This window comes from Microcaecilia unicolor, chromosome 9, assembly GCF_901765095.1.
Source record: "Microcaecilia unicolor chromosome 9, aMicUni1.1, whole genome shotgun sequence".
Classification (NCBI taxonomy): domain Eukaryota; kingdom Metazoa; phylum Chordata; class Amphibia; order Gymnophiona; family Siphonopidae; genus Microcaecilia; species Microcaecilia unicolor.
This window is the reverse complement of record NC_044039.1, coordinates 157,907,425-157,925,789: the sequence shown is the minus strand read 5'-3', so window position 1 is coordinate 157,925,789 and position 18,365 is coordinate 157,907,425. Positions and strand designations below refer to the sequence as shown.

The following is an 18,365-nucleotide window of genomic DNA, read 5'->3' as shown; positions in this document are numbered from 1 at the left end:
GCCTACAACTACAAGGGGGGAACTTGTCAATGATCTCAAGGCAGCTGGGACCACTGTCACCACGAAAACCATTGGTAACACATTACGACATAACGGATTGCAATCCTGCAGTGCCCGCAAGGTCCCCCTGCTCCGGAAGGCACATGTGACGGCCCGTCTGAAGTTTGCCAGTGAACACCTGGATGATGCCGAGAGTGATTGGGAGAAGGTGCTGTGGTCAGATGAGACAAAAATTGAGCTCTTTGGCATGAACTCAACTCGCCGTGTTTGGAGGAAGAGAAATGCTGCCTATGACCCAAAGAACACCGTCCCCACTGTCAAGCATGGAGGTGGAAATGTTATGTTTTGGGGGTGTTTCTCTGCTAAGGGCACAGGACTACTTCACCGCATCAATGGGAGAATGGATGGGGCCATGTACCGTACAATTCTGAGTGACAACCTCCTTCCCTCCGCCTGGGCCTTAAAAATGGGTCATGGCTGGGTCTTCCAGCACGACAATGACCCAAAACATACAGCCAAGGCAACAAAGGAGTGGCTCAGGAAGAAGCACATTAGGGTCATGGAGTGGCCTAGCCAGTCACCAGACCTTAATCCCATTGAAAACTTATGGAGGGAGCTGAAGCTGCGAGTTGCCAAGCGACAGCCCAGAACTCTTAATGATTTAGAGATGATCTGCAAAGAGGAGTGGACCAAAATTCCTCCTGACATGTGTGCAAACCTCATCATCAACTACAGAAGACGTCTGACCGCTGTGCTTGCCAACAAGGGTTTTGCCACCAAGTATTAGGTCTTGTTTGCCAGAGGGATTAAATACTTATTTCCCTCTGCAGAATGCAAGAAATTCATATACTTTCCACAATGTGATTTTCCGGATTTAATTTGTGATGTGCTATCTCTCACTGTTACCAATAACCTACCCTTCAATTATGGGCTGCTCATGTCTTTGTCAGTGGGCAAACTTACAAAATCAGCAAGGGATCAAATACTTATTTCCACCACTGTATATATATATATATATATATATATATATTTATATATATATATATATATATACACACACACACTAACCGTTAAGCCAGTTAAAACGGGTGAAATTTGTGTTTTGTAAAATGTAATAATTCTCACCTCCATCCATCCATCCATGTCCAGCAAACCTCCTCTCTCCCCTGCCCTCCCCCGATCCATGTCCAGCAACCCTGCTCTCTCCCCTATCCTCCCCCCTCCATGTCCAGCAGCCCTCCTGTATCCCCTTGCCTCCCCCCCATCCACCAACCCTCCTCTCTCCCCCCCTGCCTCCCCCCATGTCCAGCTACCCCTCCTTGACACTGCCGCTCCCTCCCCCCTCTGTGCCAGGCCCCATGCACTGACATGAGAGCGCCTCTCACCTCTGTGTGAAAGCGCTGCAGGCAGCAGCAGATCGCTCTGCTGCTGCCTGCAGCACTTCCACACAGAGGTGAGAGGCACTGTCATGTCAGTGCAGGGGGCCCAATACAGAGGGGGGCAGGAGCAGCGGCGGCAGCGGCGGAGATGGGGGGGTGGAGGTTGGTGCGCCGGTGATGTTGCTTCGTCTCCAGGCTCCAGCGGCAGCGGCCGTTTCCCTCTCTGTTCCCCCCTCTGACATCATCACATATTGACGCGAGGGCAGGACAGAGAGGGAAGTTTCTACTGCGCATTTGCGGGTGAGTCGGTCACTTGTCATTTATATAGTTAGATATATATATATCTTATATACATATATACACACACACACATACACACCAGGCTTACCTTGATATGTGTTGGCGGGTTTTTCCTAAACTGATCTCTTTCTAGAATTATCTGGTATTTTGTCAGGTTGGGAATATCTCTTCGAGACAAAACGTTATACTGAATCAAACGGACAGCAAATGCTTCTAGTACCTACAGATAACAGAAGGTAAAATTATGTATAATCATACCTGATAATTTTCTTTCCATTAATCATAGCTGATCAATCCATAGACTGGTGGGTTGTGTCCATCTACCAGCAGGTGGAGATAGAGAGCAAACTTTTGCCTCCCTATATGTGGTCATGTGCTGCCGGAAACTCCTCAGTATGTCGATATCAAAGCTCCATCCGCAGGAGTCAGCACTTAGAGAATTACACCCACGAAGGGACACTCTGCCCAGCTCACCACCGCCGAAACGGGGGAGGGGAATTAACCCAGCTCATCCCCACACAAGTGGGGGAGGGGAATCCGTCCAGCTCATCCCGCGGAGCGGGGGAGGGACACCACACCCGCCGATGCGGGGGATCTGGCTTATCCTGCAACCGCGGGAGGAGCTGACTGACCCTAACACCGCCGAAGCGGGAGGGGTACAAAGCTGCCCTACAGCCGCACGAAGCGGGAGGGAGTGCCGGCAGAATTTATGTCTCAATCCAGCCCCGTAAAACGGAGGGGAGAGGAATGCAGCAGCTCACTGTAACACAAACTCGTCTCAACTCTTGAAGAATCCAAGTGAAAGAAGAACTTGAACACGAAGTCCTCCTGAAGTAACTGAAGGCTAAACTTGAACCTAAATTCAACCAGAATATAAACAGTACAGATATCTGGGAGGGGCTATGGATTGATCAGCTATGATTAATGGAAAGAAAATTATCAGGTATGATTATACATAATTTTACCTTCCATATCATCAAGCTGATCAATCCATAGACTGGTGGGATGTACCGAAGCAGTACTCACCCAGGGCGGGACATAGAAATCCCTGACCTCAACACTGAAGCTCCAAACCGGGCCTCCGCCCGTGCAGCCACAGTCAAACGGTAATGCTTGGAGAATGTATGAGCCGAAGCCCACGTTGCCGCCTTGCATATCTCTTCCAAGGAGACGGATCCGGCCTCTGCCATCGAGGCCGCCTGAGCTCTCGTGGAGTGAGCCTTCAGCTGGATAGGCGGCACCTTCCCCGCGGCCACATAAGCCGCTGCAATGGCTTCCTTGACCCATCTTGCCACTGTAGGCTTAGCAGCCTGCAGACCCTTACGAGGACCTGCAAACAGGACAAACAGATGATCCGATTTCCGGAAATCATTGGTCACTTCCAAGTATCTGATGATGACTCGTCTCACATCCAGATATTCAAGAGCGGAGTACTCCTCTGGGTAGTCCTCCCTACGAAAGGAAGGGAGACAGAGCTGCTGATTCACATGGAAGCGAGAACCAATCTTGGGCAGGAAGGCAGGCACTGTGCGAATAGTCACTCCTGCCTCAGTGAACTGCAGAAAAGGCTCTCGACATGAGAGCGCCTGGAGCTCGGAAACTCTTCTGGCTGAAGTGATAGCCACCAAAAAGACTGCTTTCAACGTCAGGTCTTTCAGAGATGCCCTCGACAAGGGTTCCAAAGGCGGCTTCTGCAATGCTCTTAGCACCAGGTTGAGATTCCACGCAGGCACCACTGAGTGCAGAGGAGGGCGCAGGTGATTAACTCCCTTGAGAAAGCGCACCACATCTGGCTGCGAAGCCAGGGAAGCACCCTTCAGGCGGTCCCTGAAGCAAGCCAGAGCCGCTACCTGGACTTTAAGGGAACTGAGCGACAGGCCTTTCTCCAGACCTTCTTGCAGGAACGCCAACACTGAAGAAATTGGAGCAGTGAAGGGAGAAAGTGAACCTGCTTCACACCATGCTGCAAAGATACGCCAAACCCTGGCGTAAGCAGTAGAAGTAGAGCGCTTCCTCGCTCTCAGCACAGTGGCGATGACCTTGTCTGAGAAGCCCTTCTTCCTCAGACGCTGCCGCTCAATAGCCAGGCCGTAAGACCAAAGGGAGAGGGATCCTCCATCACCACGGGACCCTGATGCAACAGGCCCTGCTCCACTGACAGCCGCAGAGGATCGTCGACTGAGAGCCTGAACAAGTCCGCATACCAGGGACGTCTGGGCCAATCCGGACCCACCAGGATTACCCTGCCGGGATGCTTTGCCACCCGGTCTAGCACCCTGCCCAACATGGGCCAGGGCGGGAACACATAGAGGAGCTCTTGTGTCGGCCACTGTTGGAGAAGAGCATCTACTCCCAGGGATCGAGGGTCCCGTCCTCTGCTGAAAAAGCGCGGCACTTGGCCATTGGCCGAAGACGCCATCAGATCTAGGCTCGGCTGGCCCCAGCGCTTCGTGATGTCCAAGAACGCCTGAGCAGATAGTTGCCACTCTCCGGGCTCCAAGGTATGGCGACTGAGAAAGTCCGCCTTGACATTCATGACTCCGGCAATGTGGGCCGCTGCAAGCTGCTCCAGGTTCGCTTCCGCCCACTGGCAAAGACTCATAGCCTCCTGGCTAGAGGGGCGCTCTTGGTACCTCCCTGGCGGTTGATATAGGCCACAGCCGTGGCATTGTCCGACAGGACCCGTACAGGCTTCAACACCAGTACCGGGATGAACTCCAATAACACCAACCGAATGGCTCTGAGTTCCAGGAGGTTGATAGACCACTTGCCTCTGCAGGAGACTAGAGCCCCTGCGCTGTCCTTCCCAAGCAGTGGGCTCCCCAGCCCATCAAAGAGGCGTCTGTCGTGACGACAATCCACTCCGGGGTCACCAGAGGCAATCCTGCAGACAACTTGTCTGTCTGCGTCCACCAGCTCAGCGCCTTGCGCACTGCTGGGTCCACGGGAAGGCGCACAGCATAATCCTCCGACATCGGAGTCCAGCGCAGCAGCAGAGATAGCTGTAGTGGTCTCATATGAGCCCTGGCCCAGGGCACTACTTCCATCGTGGCCGTCATAGAGCCCAACAGCTGCACGTAGTCCCAAGCCCGAATAGGAGAGGCTACTAGGAACTAGTCCACCTGAGCCTGAAGCTTGACAATCCGATTGTCTGGCAGGAACACTCTGCCCACTTGGGTGTCGAATCGAACTCCCAGATACACCAGGGACTGAGTCGGGCGCAGCTGGCTCTTCTTCCAGTTGATGATCCATCCCAGGGAGCTCAAAAGAGCAACTACCCGGTCCATAGCTTTGCCGCACTCTGCATAAGAGGGGGCTCGGATCAACCAGTCGTCCAGATAAGGATGGACTTGTACTCCTTCCTTTAGCAGGAAGGCCGCTATGACCCCCATTACTTTGGAAAAGGTCCGCGGAGCAGTAGCCAACCCGAAAGGGAGGGCTCTGAACTGGAAGTGTCGTCTCAGGACTGTAAAACGCAGAAAGCGTTGGAGAGGAGGCCAGATGGGAATATGCAGGTACGCTTCCTTGATGTCCAAGGAAGCCAAGAACTCTCCTGCCTTCACTGCCGCTATAACAGAGCGGAGAGTCTCCATGCGAAAGTGCCTCACTTTCCAGGCCCGATTGACCCCTTTGAGGTCGAGGATAGGCCGGACAGAACCTCCTTTCTTTGGTACCACAAAGTAAATGGAGTAACGTCCCTTGCCAATCTGATTTTTTGGCACCGGAACGACCGCACCCAGGCGGATCAGGTTGTCCAAGGTCTGCTGCACTACCACAGCTTGACCGGAGACTTGCAAGGAGAGAGTACAAACCCGTCTCTTAAGGGTTGGCAGAACTCTAGCTTGTAGCCGTCTCTGATGACTTCCAGCACCCACGCGTCTGAAGTTATAGTGGTCCACTCGCCCAGAAACGAGGACAGCCGTCCTCCAATCTGCACTGGGGCGTGGACCAAGGCCCCGTCATTGGGTACGAGACCCTGGGGGAGGACCGGAGGGAGCACCTCCGGGACGGCGGTCTCTGCGAAAGGAATGCTGCTTGGGGGAGAAATTCCTCTTGAAGGAAGAGGGGGCAGAGGAACCCGACTTGCCCGGGCGGGTACCGATGGGCTTCCTGCAACCGTCCTCTGGAGGTATCGGGACGAGTACTAACCCGAGCCCTGACCTCTGGTAATTTCTTGCCCTTAGACGTGCCGAGATCGGTCACGATTTTGTCCAGCTCGACCCCAAAGAGCAGCTTGCCTTTAAAAGGCAATCTAGCCAGGCGGGATTTAGAGGCGTGGTCAGCAGACCAATGTTTCAGCCAAAGCCACCGCCGCGCAGAGACTGTCTGAGCCATGCCTTTAGCTGAGGCTCTCCAGACATCATACAGCAAGTCTGCCAAATAGGCTAAGCCCGATTCCAGGGCCGGCCAATCAGCCCTCAAGGAATGATCCGAGGGGGAAGCCCGCTGCACCATAGTCCGGCACGCCCTGGCCACATAGGAGCCGCAAACTGAGGCCTGCAAACTTAAAGCAGCTGCCTCAAAGGACGACCTTAAGGCCGCCTCCAATCTTCTGTCTTGGGCGTCCTTTAGGGCCGTGCCACCTTCCACCGGCAACGCCGTTTTCTTAGTCACCGCAGTGATTAAAGAATCCACGGTAGGCCACAGATAGGCCTCACGTTCACTCACAGCCAAAGGATAGAGGCGGGACATGGCCCAGCCACTTTAAGGCTCGTTTCCGGGACATCCCATTGAGCCGCAATTAAGGTGTGCATGGCATCATGCACGTGGAAGGTTCTAGGCGGGCGCTTCGTCCCCAGCATAATGGCAGAGCCAACAGGGGCTGAGGGAGAGACGTCCTCCGGAGAGGAAATCTTCAAAGTGTCCATGGCCTGTAACAACAGGTTGGGCAAATCCTCTGGGCTAAAAAGCCGCGCTGCAGAGGGGTCATCCGCTCCATCCGAGCGGGGATCTATCTCCTCCAAGGAATCCGCAAAGGATCGTTGGGAGACCTCAGACACGCTGCCCTCATCTACATCGGAGGAGACAAAAGTCCTCCAAGGCCTGGAAATCAACCCGAGGGCGTTTACCTCTGGGAACCTCAACCTCTTTATCAGAAGAGGGAGCAGGGGCAGCGTTTTGCATGAGGAAAGCCTGATGCAGCAGCAAAACAAACTCGGGGGAGAAACCCCCCAGACTGTGCACTTCCGCAGCCTGGGCAACAGCCCTAGACGCACTCTCAACCGGCGCTCGCAATAGCGGGGGAGAGACATGCTGCGCATCCAAAATGGCGTCCGGCGCGAAACTCCGTGAAGGAGCCGCGCGGGAAGAACGGCGCTTAACTTTAGCCGCTTTTGTGCCGTCGCCCAAATTAAGGGCGTTCATGGCATTAATGTCTCCAACCTCAAGGGCGGCCCCGAAGAAGCCGTCCGAGCCGCGTGGCCGGCCAAGATGGCGGAGGCGAGGAGCGGGGGATGGGCGTTTATGGCGGGAAAAAACCGCCACGCCGGAGGAACGACCGGGACGTTCATCGGTCACTAAACTATCACCCATCAAGGGCGAATCAGGTTGCAAAACCCCCGCATCCCCTCTAGAAGCGCTCCAGCGATCCGGGGAGCGACCCTTTGCGCCCTCGCCCTCCGACGCCATTGCCACGAGGAGAAGAATCGGGGAACCCCCTGCCCGCTATAAAAAGGTAAAATTACCTGCTTGCCGCTCCGAGCTGTAACGAACTGGTGTCCCAGTGAGTAGCTGCAATGAACGTTTAAAGAAACGTCGAATTAAACGCCTTTAAAGACGTTTAAAAATTTTTTTTTTTTTTTAAACGGAGCCAGCGGGAGGGGGGAGAAAAGGAGGGACCTGGCACCACCAGGTTTGCACTTGCTCAAAAGAGCCCTCAACCCCAGGCCTCAACAAAACCTAAGGATTAGGCTTGGAGGCCTAGCCAGAGCTGCTGCTGTGTGTGACCACCACCTGCTGAGATAGAGAACATACTGAGGAGTTTCCGGCAGCACATGACCACATATAGGGAGGCAAAAGTTTGCTCTCTATCTCCACCTGCTGGTAGATGGACACAACCCACCAGTCTATGGATTGATCAGCTTGATGATATGGAAAATTAAATTTCAGAAAAAAATATATAGATATAGCTCACAGTCCTATTCTTAAACAGCCTAATTTTGAGGCTGTATACTAAAAGAGTATTATCCAGAAATACTCAAAATAGTAACGTACCCATTTCATTATCGCAGCAACACCTGTAAACTTCAAAACATTAGCTCACTCACTTTTTGGTTCTCTCTACATTCAATTCAGAGTCTCTCTCCTACTTTCACATGTCACTTTTATTTGACAAACTGTCAAACATAAAATCTAAGTGGTTTACAAATTGAAAAATTCAAATCTAAAGGAGAAACAGAAGCCCACAAAAGGAAATCTAAGTTACAATCAAGCCATAGCCTTATCCATAAAATTCATTAACACACATTTCAGAATTTTTCAATACAAATTTTATCTTCCACCCATCCCCAACCCACCCCCTACCTCAAATCTATCGTTTACAACTACCTTAGCCAATTATAGCCTCTACAGAAAAATCTCTTTTTCCATCTCTTTTATTTCTACAGAATACAACTGCTGGATTATTGTTTAAATGATTTCAACAGTTTATCGCATACATCAGCGGTTCCCAAACTGTGAACTGCGGCACCATAGTGCTCCGCAGTGAACTCTCAGGGTGCCACGGCAAATCCCAACCTCCATCCCGCCACCCAGGCTGCTACTGCTCCCCCCAATCCAGAAGGAGGTGAGGTGGGCCACATGGAAGGGGGAGGGCCCAAGGCCACATGGAAAGGGGAGAGCCAAGGAGATGGGTGGATTGTGTGGTTTTGTTTTGTTTTTTTAAAGGCACTTGAGTCAGTACGCCGTTTGGCCACACACAGGGTTAGTTATGTAGAGTGTGTGTGCATGTTTTTTTTTTTTTTGTGATCCATGGAATATACATTTTTTTTTTTTTTATAAATAAATAAATCTACTGACCTTATGCTTATGTTATATGGGAAGCTATTTGCTACATTTTTAAGTTGTACACTTGCTTCTTGTTCTTTTTATCATATATGATCTTGCATGCTGAACTTTAAGACTATGTTTCATACCATGTTATTTCGTTCTTTTTCTTTTGAACTGCTTCCCCACCTCCCAAAAAAAAAAAGACAACACACATAAGTAGGGTTTTGTGACGAGCAGCTAGGATACACATGTTGAAAATCAACTATAAAAATTAATTTCCCTACCTTAAAAATAGGAAACTTGAAGTACAGGCTTCCTTAAAAAAAAAAAAAATCTGGACTACATTTTCCATTAAGCATTGTCTAGAGTTGGGAGGGATGTGCTACAACTCTAGAACTACCTGGGAAGACGGCTAATCAGTCAACAGGCTCCCAGGTGCATTGATTAGAAGCTCTGTCTCATGGTATAAGAATAATTCTTAAAAAGAAGGTGTGTCTCCTAAAAGGGAGGAGAAGCACACAGGTGAAAAAGAGGAATGATTCCCCAAAACAATGGGGGTGGGGTTAGCTGCTATGATAGTGTTTCCCCTCCTTGTTTTCTCTACCTCAGCCTTAGGGACAAGCAGCAGGACTGATGGATTAGATGGTTTCGCTACAGTGCGGAGTCAGGGGCCTAGAAAAGGGGAGAACATGCAAACTGCTTAAGGAACCTAATGTTTTTCAAGTAGTGGGGAAGAGTGAAATGCCAAACCAGGGGTAAAGATGTATATATGGAAAAGCACTGAGACTTCTTCATGGTGTTAAGGCACTAGTTTTGTAAATTTACTGTCCTGTTCAAGTTATAGGGAAAAGGGAGTAAAGAAGGAAAATCTAAAGGTGAAGTCTGCAAGAGCAATGTGGGACAAAAACCTACAGACAGTAAAAGCTGTTCTGAGGTATGAAGCAGTACCAGAAGAGGAGGGGGAATCCTCTTTATAGGACTAGTCTGCAGTCCCAACAAAAGGCCTTTATCAAGGCACTGCTGTGCATGGATTTAGTGAATCAGAAAATCTGAACTGGAATGCCATACATATCTGGATTAGGAAAAGATTCAGGAAGAGACTGATTCCTGGGAGAAAGAGGAAACAGGAATTAATAGAAGTCTGGATGTAAGAACTGAAATATATGAACCTAGGCCAACCTAGAAAAATCCAAGCAAGACCCTAGTGATCATACCAGGTAAAAGGGGAGAAAAAAAGGGGAGAGATGAACTCCAAATGAAGGATACAGAAACAGTTTTCTCTATGAAGAATTTGACTTCCTGAAAATTTCTGCTTCCATGTTTGACCTATATGGAGGGTCCCATGAGGAAGGCCATGTGCTAAAAAAGGGACTTAGTATGGCTGTACCACTGACATAGGACATAAGGCAGTGACATGGCTAGACTGTCATCATTTAACATTGTGGATATATAAAACCAGGTCTTAGGCAACACCTATTTTAAGCCTGTTTTATAAAAACTCAAGATAAATACCTATATGTCTTTTTTAAGGCACTCGGATCAGTCCCTGCAGGCACAAATGACAATACAACTGCTCCAAAAATGGGGTAAATGTCTGTGCGTATTTTATGCATGTACCTGCATATTTGTAAAATACGTGCACACGCTGCAATTCTGTTTCTGATCTTCCCAAACTACTCACTGAGTAAATAGTATATGAATATCACATGAAAGTAGCTACACACCTTCTTTGCACATACATTTTACACGTTATATTTTCATGCAATTTCATAAAAGGCTTTTTCTACAGGTAAAGTCAATTTTACATATATTGAAATAGTCTTTCATAAAACTGTGTAACTTCATACGTGCATAAAAAGTATTTACAACCTAAAGATCACATGTACTTTAAGCAGACTACACGTAGGTGTTCCTAGGGGCATATTGGGCAAAGTAGAGGCATAACTCTGGGTATACAAACACAATTGCATTATCTTTGGAGCAGATTTAAGGCCCTGTTTTCTAAGCCATGCTGTAGGCGCGCTAAAAATTAGCGTGCGCTAACACTAGAGACACCAACAGGAACATATGGGTGTCTCTAGCATTAGTGCACCTTAGTAAACAGGGCCCCTAATTTGTTTGTTTGAATTTGCAAAATACTGGGGCTATTAGATTGTAAGCTCTATTGAGCAGGGACTGTCTCTTCTCGTTCAAGGGTGAAGTGCTACATATGTCCGGTAGTGCTATAGAAATAAGTAGTAGTAGTAATTCTAGATGCTTGTTTTATAGATGCACATAAGGGCCTAGCTTGTGTATATAAAACAGATAAAATAAGATGCCTTCTTACACTTTCAAAATAGGCATCCTGCCACCACTTTTTTCCCCCGGCAGTACCTCAATGGGAGGAGGGAGAGTGGGTGCCAAGGTACCCCTCCCCCCAAGCAGAGGACCCATGACAGCCAGCCTGACCAAGCGAAAGCCTGTAGACAGACTCAGGACTGTGCAGTGCCCACGGCCCTACTAGCTCCACCAAGGAAGAGTCTATGTAGGAGTGGCCTAGTGGTTAGAGTGGTGGACTTTGGTCCTGGGGAACTGGGTTCGATTCCCACTGCAGGCATAGGCAGCTCCTTGCGACTCTGGGCAAGTCACTTAACCCTCCATTGCCCCAGGTACAAATAAGCACCTACGCTGCATTGAGCCTGCCATGAGTGGGAAAGCGCGGGGTACAAAAAAAAAACCCTGGGAGCCAACATGGTAGAAGGACTCAATCATAGGGCAGCAGGCTGTGGACTACACCCTTGGGAGTCAGGCCTGCCTCAACAAACCCTGCTGTACCAGTCCAAGCTGGAACATCTGTTGGAGGCAGAAAAATACTGATGAGTTCCATGGCTGCAACAGTCCTTATAATAATGACGTCAGCATGGAAAGCTCAGTATTCTCTGCCTTCACCTGCTGGTTGGGGAGCATAACTCTCTCACTTGGATTGGCCTAGCAGGATAACAAATTTTACTTTGAAAATTTGAGAATGTTCACAGAATGTGTGTTTAACATGACAATTATAAAAACACCGCCTCTCCCACCCTGCTCCTCATTATATGCAACAGCATATAGACTTAATGTACATCATCATTTATTTCTACTTCCTTCCGTCCTTCCTTCTATTTTTTTTTAAGATTAAAATATTACATACCTTAAGGTAAGCATTTTGAAATGCTACCAACTCATCACCAAGGGGAACAACAAATTTCTTCAGCAGTCGCTCATGTGAGAAAGACTGAATATCTGGGGAGTCTTCTGATCTCAACTCAATCCGGGCAATCAACAGGTTTGAAACAACTTGCTGTACAGCCTAACAGAAAAAAAATAGCATGCAAAGAGCCAAACACTTCAACATCCTCTTGCATTCACAACTTTGTACCAATCAATGTTGAAGGTAAAGAGTCTGTTAAATTTTCTACCTCCAGGGTCTTTGCCTTAGTAGCATCTTCTGCTAGGAAAGAAGTGGATTATGAAAGAGGAACATATCACCAGCCTCAAACAGATAAATGAAGTCTGTATATAAAACGCACTTGGCTTTGAGAATTGTAGCTCTGATTTTCTTTTCCTATAGTAAATTGATTTTTAGGAGGGGGGGGGTTGATTCACATGCTGTTTCTGACATCTTTCATAACCATTTAGAATCTTTTGTGGGAGAGGGGACTAGAACTGTATTATGGTAATGTTACATTCTCGTAATGTTCAGCTATTGTTGTCTTCCACTCAACAGACAATTAGGCTTTGGTGCGCTTATCCTGTCACCCTCTTGGAACGTATAGCTTTAATATGCTTATAGCGCCTAAGTATATATTTTTCAGGTGATACCCCTGGTATTTACAGGTTCAGGATGAGCGCACCCTCCATAAAATTTTAGAGTTTTATTTATTGTAGGGTAGGCGGGTCCGCTTACCTATTTCTATTCTGCAAAAACCTAAGACATATGGGGGCTGGGTTTTCTGAACCTACAGTATCTCACAGTGCCTGTGCTATGAGGCATATTAATGGTTGGTATAGATGTGAGGAATAATTTTGTGTGTCTTGCTTAGACACTAACCTTTTTACTAGGATTGATTTCAGCTGACAACTTCATACCATCCCAAGTCACTCTCCACTATTACTACATCGCAACTTGTTTCTGCTTTCAGCCCAGGCTGCATGGCACTGGTTATGCAGGTGCCATCTTTTTTCAGCTGCAGTGACTCCATTTTTGGCCATATGCCACAATCCGGATTTCCCCACAGGCACAGACTCTGCAGTATTTGCTCACTGGAGATCCTTGGGGATTCATTATTTGTCGCAATTGATTACGGAGGATAGATATTTACAACCTTTTGGGGGCCTCAGTTCCAGATATGATAACTTTATCTCCAATTAGCGCATTAGTGCGGGGCTTGCCCTGAGAGGATATGTGTGAAGATGTGCATGAGACACTTAATGAAGCGCTTACTCTGAGTATTCAAAACCCAGTATTGTTGGCCTATCATCACATATACTTGCAGTATTCTACAGAGGACTTGGACTATGCCAGGTTGACCCAACAATGGTCTACCGATCTGGCGACTCAGTTAACTGCACAGCATATCCAACGCGGTCTTCAAACGGTACACAGTATTAAGTGCAATGCTTTGTTACAGGAAATACAATATAAATTTGTTCTTGGAGTGTACATATCTCCTCATCGTGCAGCATTTGCAGATACGGCATCTTGGCCGAAGTGTCTCTACAACACTAGGACATAAGTTTTGGACCAACCCTAAGATTCAAACATTTTTGACTCATGTTGTGCGTGATACAATGTCTTAATGGGCTCGCCCACTCAAATTGGTTCCCAGATTTTATTTGAGGACTATAATTTGACTTCTCTCAACACCACCAGGCTTTTTGGGATTTCTTTGTTGTACGATTCTTCTAGCAAAGTCATTCTTCTCCATTGGCTTCAGCCCACTGCACCAACAGTATCTAGCTGGCAGTCGCAGATGACAACTTTGTTCTCTTTGGAGCGAAAAGATATAGATGATATCTCCTCGGCTAAGGGACGTTTCCAGCATCACTGGTGGCGCTTCTGCTCCCACTGCAGCCTGTAGCCCGTAGCCACCTTCTAAACCAATCCTGCTTTTCTCTTTTTCTTTCACGTAGCAATGGTGGGAAGGAGAGGGATTATGGTTTCTGAATTAAAGAGAGTCTTGGCCTATTTGTCTTCTACTGTATTCTTTGTGTACTTAATATGGATTTAAAAAAAGGAGGGGGGCTGGGGTGATCCGGGAAATTAAAGACTGGTAAGCCTAAACCTCAGTGCCTGGGTAAATAGTAGAAACTATTATAAAGAATAAAATTACGGAACACTGAATCAGCATGGGTTCAGACAAGGGAAGTCATGCCTCACCAATTTACTTCATTACTTTGAAGGCATGAATAAATATGTGGATAAAAGTGGGACAGTTGATGTAGTGTATCTAGATTTTCAGAAAGCTTTTGACACAATTCCTCATGAAAGACTCATAAGAAAATTAAAAAAGTCATGGGATAAGAGGCAATGAGGCATATTTTCAAAGCACTTTGGGAGGCTAAGTTCCATAGGTTTCTATGGAACTTTGGGAGGCTAAGTGCTTTGAAAATATGCCTCAATGTGCTTCTGTGGATTAGAAACTGGTTATTGGACAGAAAATACAGGGTAGGGCCATTTTCCTCAAGGGAGGAGGGTGAATAGTGGAGTGCTGCAGGGATCCGTACTGGGACTGGTGCTATTTAACATATTTATAAATGAACTGGAAACCTGAATGACAAGTGAGGTGATTACATTTGCAGATGATACAGAAATATTCAGAGTTATCAAAACAAATGCAGATTGTGAAAAATTGCAGGAGGACCTTAGGAAATTGGAAGGCTGGGCATCCAAATGGCAGAAGAAATTTAATGTGGACAAATGCAAAGTGATGCACATTGGGAAGAATAATCTGAATCATAGTTACCTGATGCTAGGGTCCACTTTAGGAGTCAGCACTCAAGAAAATGAACATCTAGATGTCATCGTAGACAACATGCTGAAATCTTCTGCCCAGTGTGAAGGTGGCCAAAAGAGCAAATAGGATGCTAAGACTTACTAGGAAAGGGATGCAAAATAAGACCAAGTATATTATATATATTATAGCCTCTCCTCAAAGGGAAGTCGTCCCATCCCATTTATCATTTTCGTCACCCTTCTCAATGGAGAAGGGTATAGTGGAGTTTGTACTGGGACAGCTGCTTTTGAACACATTTACAAATGATCTAGAGATGGGAATAACTAGTGAGGTAATTAAATTTGTTGATGACACAAAGTTATTCAAAGTTGTTGAATCATGAGAGGATTGTGAAAAATTGCAAGAGGACATTACGAGATTGGGAGACTGGGCATCCAAATGGCAGATGATGTTTAATGTGAGCAAATAAAAAGGGATGCACATGGGAAAGAGGAACCCAAACTATAGCTATAAGATGCAAGGTCCCACATTAGGAGTCACCGCCCAGGAAAAGGATCTATGTGTCATTGTTGATGATACGTTGAAACCCTCTGCTCAGTGTGAAGCGATGGCTAAGAAAGCAAATAGAATGTTAGGAATTATTGGGAAAGAAATAGAAAACAAAAATGAGAATGTATTGCTCTATGGTGCAATCGCACCTCGAATACTGTGTGCAATTCTGGTCGTTGCATCTCAAAAATATATAGTGGAATTAGAAAAGGTACAGAGAAGGGTGACAAAAATGATAAACGGGATGGCACAATTCCTTATGGGGAAAGGCTAAAGCAGATAAGGCTCTTCAGCTTAGAGAAGAGACAGCTGAGGGGAGATTATCGAGGTTTATAAAAAACTGGAGTGGTACAGGTAGAAGTGAATCACTTATTTAACCTTTCCAAAAATACTAGGACTAGTGGGCATGCAGTGAAGCTACTAAGTAGTAAATTTAAATAAACCGTAGAAAATATTTCTTCACTCAACGTGTAATTAAACTCTGGAACTTTTTGCCAGAGTACATGGTAAAAGCAGTTAGCTTAGCAGGGTTTAAAAAAGGTTTGCATAATTTCCTAAAAGAAGGGTCCATAAGACATTATTAAAATAAACTTGGTAAATTCCACTGCTTATTTCTAGGATAGCGGGGCATAGTGTAGGGGCCCCGCTTGTACAACATTGCCTAGACAAACAACATTCCAGCGAATCTTTACAATGTATGGTTATTGACTGTATTGTACCTAATGTCTACGGAGGGAACATTGACAGGTTGCTTTTGCAAAAGGAAACCCAGTGGATCTATCGTCTTGACACGTTAGAACCGAATGGTTTAATCACATATCTCCAATGGAATTGTTTCCTATAATTCGTTACAGCTGATGATGACGTAGCCAGCAGATGGGCAGCGCTTAGACTTTAAAATCACGCCGGCGCTTTGTTTGCTGGTTCTGTGCTGGTACCGGTTGCTGGTGAAGTGAGTCCAGACGCCAAGTATTTCTTTAATAATGATTGCAGGAATAACAAGCACTTAATATATTTTTTATGTTTCAACAGGTATGTGTAAGTTGTCCCTTGACAAAGCGTTGTAATGCGACACAGGCTCCTGTCGGGACTTGGCATATACCGGGACTAGAACTGAATGTTGACAAATGAGATCCTGAAAATGCAGGATGTTTAAAACCACAGTATGATTTCAGAACGATAGTGAAGTGTGTGGTTCTTATCAATCAAACATCAAGATAAGTTGATTTTTCCTGCACCTAGTTCAAAGCTTTATGTACATTGATAGTGCTTAAAAAAGGGGAAAACTTTTTTTGAATTATTTCACTGGGACATTAAATATTAGAATGTATTAAGATTTTAAAGAGCACTGATTAAGCAGAGTTATGCACTATCGGAGGTTGGAGGTTGTCTATGATTATAAAATGTCACATAAGCATATGCTTTGAGATAGCACGTTACAATAGTGCCTAAGTGACAGTATGAGACACCTCTTCATTAATTAATAGATTGCACATTTAGCTGGTTTTGCTCCATCTATTATTTAGTTGTGTATGTTTCAAAAAATTAGGTTGGAGTGGTGCCATTTTTTCTAGTTTTTGACTATTTCTAGAAGAAGCAGCATAAAATCTGTGTTAGTGTTCTGGGATCTTTCCAGGTACATATGACCTGGATTGGCCACTGTTGGAAACAGGATACTGATCTTGATGAACCTTTGGTGTGTCCCAGTATAGCAACAATTATGTTCTTATGCACTTTGTCATACTAAATTTAATCCTTGCATTTTAAGCACTTCTTTCATGGCCACAGCATTTGTCACCTGTGTATTTCTAGATTCCATATATCACTTCAAGGCCCACACAAGGCTCTGAAAAGGGTCAGTACATCAGCACTCATAGATTCAGATCCATAATGGTGAACAGAGGCTAATCAGAAGACATTTTCAATAATAAATTGTCAGACTGAAAAAGAAAAAAATCTTAATGATTTATTTTTTCTAACTGCCAAATTAATTATGTTGAAATTGTTCTTGCTGATACTGTTTTTTTTTAATATATTTGGTGGCCGACAGTTCCAGTAGCTTAACTCTCTTCCCTGCTTTTGAAGTGGTCCATTTGAAACTGCTTCTGAAAGAGAGGATGCCAGAGTCTTTCGCCTTTCTTGACATAACATTTCTTCTACTTAAAACCAATTTAAAAGTTGTTGCCTAGCAAGAGGTACTGCTGCATTAATTCTTATCACTAGCACTTAATCTATGTGGCAAAGTAATGTGGTGTAACTTACTTTTGTATCACTTCCTGGTGTAGCGCTCAGAGCTAAAATTCGAAATTGTTTTGTATAATTACTTAGTTCCCGAACAACCTAAAATAAAAAAATGTAAATCTTATTATATATGTAAGAAAACTATACAATACTACAAATACTGAAAGGTGGCATATCCAATGGCAACAGATGAAAGAAATTAACTGTTACACAGTTACATAGAAACAGAGACTGTGTCAGAAGACAACCATTTAGTCCACCTTATCTGCCCATTTGTACATGTACACTGCACAGTCACAGGTATAACCTGATCTGTGGTCTTCTCCCTTTCTCTACTAAAGTCTCTGTGTCTCACTCATGTTTAAATTTTAACATTGTTTTGACTTTTACCATCTCAGTTGGACATCTGTTTCAGGTGTCTACCAACTTTAATTAAAAAGTGTTTTCTTGTAGAACTTCTCTCCCTTCAGCTTCATATGATGGCCTTTAGTCCTTGAGTTTTATATTTTGGGGTCATTTTATAAAGCTTTTTCCCATGTAAAAACCCCACTGTATACAATAAATGCAGTTTTCATTTTCTTCCCACTGCCTCCTCCTTTTCTTTCTCTCTCTTTTACTTCCAGCTACATAGCTCTGAAGATCTGTAGGCATCCTCTCTCTCTTATTTTATAGTTGTAAACCACTTAGGAGCTGGTATCCCCGCAATCAGTGGTATATCAAATCCCGATGTGTATTTCCAGAGACCTAGTTTGGTTACAGCTATGATATATGCGTGTATTTTATAAATATTTCATAAACAATGTACAGCATACATTTACACCTTCTTCAAAGCAGATGTATGTACATTTGTGTACTACTAGGACTGGTTTGGGGCACTTATTTTATGTAAAGCACATGGCTACCTATGTTGCCTCTATAAGAGATGCCAGAGTTT

The 18,365-nt window shown here is 45.7% G+C and overlaps 1 protein-coding gene across 1 annotated transcript in view; it reads right to left on the bottom strand.

The window, feature by feature from the left end:
* Nucleotides 1–18,365, bottom strand: part of FANCM (FA complementation group M) — a 177,985-nt gene that overhangs the window by 153,703 nt on the left and 5,917 nt on the right. Inside the window, exons 3-5 of the mRNA XM_030213832.1 lie at nucleotides 17,453–17,530; nucleotides 11,836–11,994; nucleotides 1,768–1,899 (exon numbers count right to left, since the gene is read on the bottom strand). Coding sequence (XP_030069692.1) covers nucleotides 1,768–1,899; nucleotides 11,836–11,994; nucleotides 17,453–17,530 — 369 coding nt within the window. The remainder of the gene's footprint in view (nucleotides 1–1,767; nucleotides 1,900–11,835; nucleotides 11,995–17,452; nucleotides 17,531–18,365) is intronic.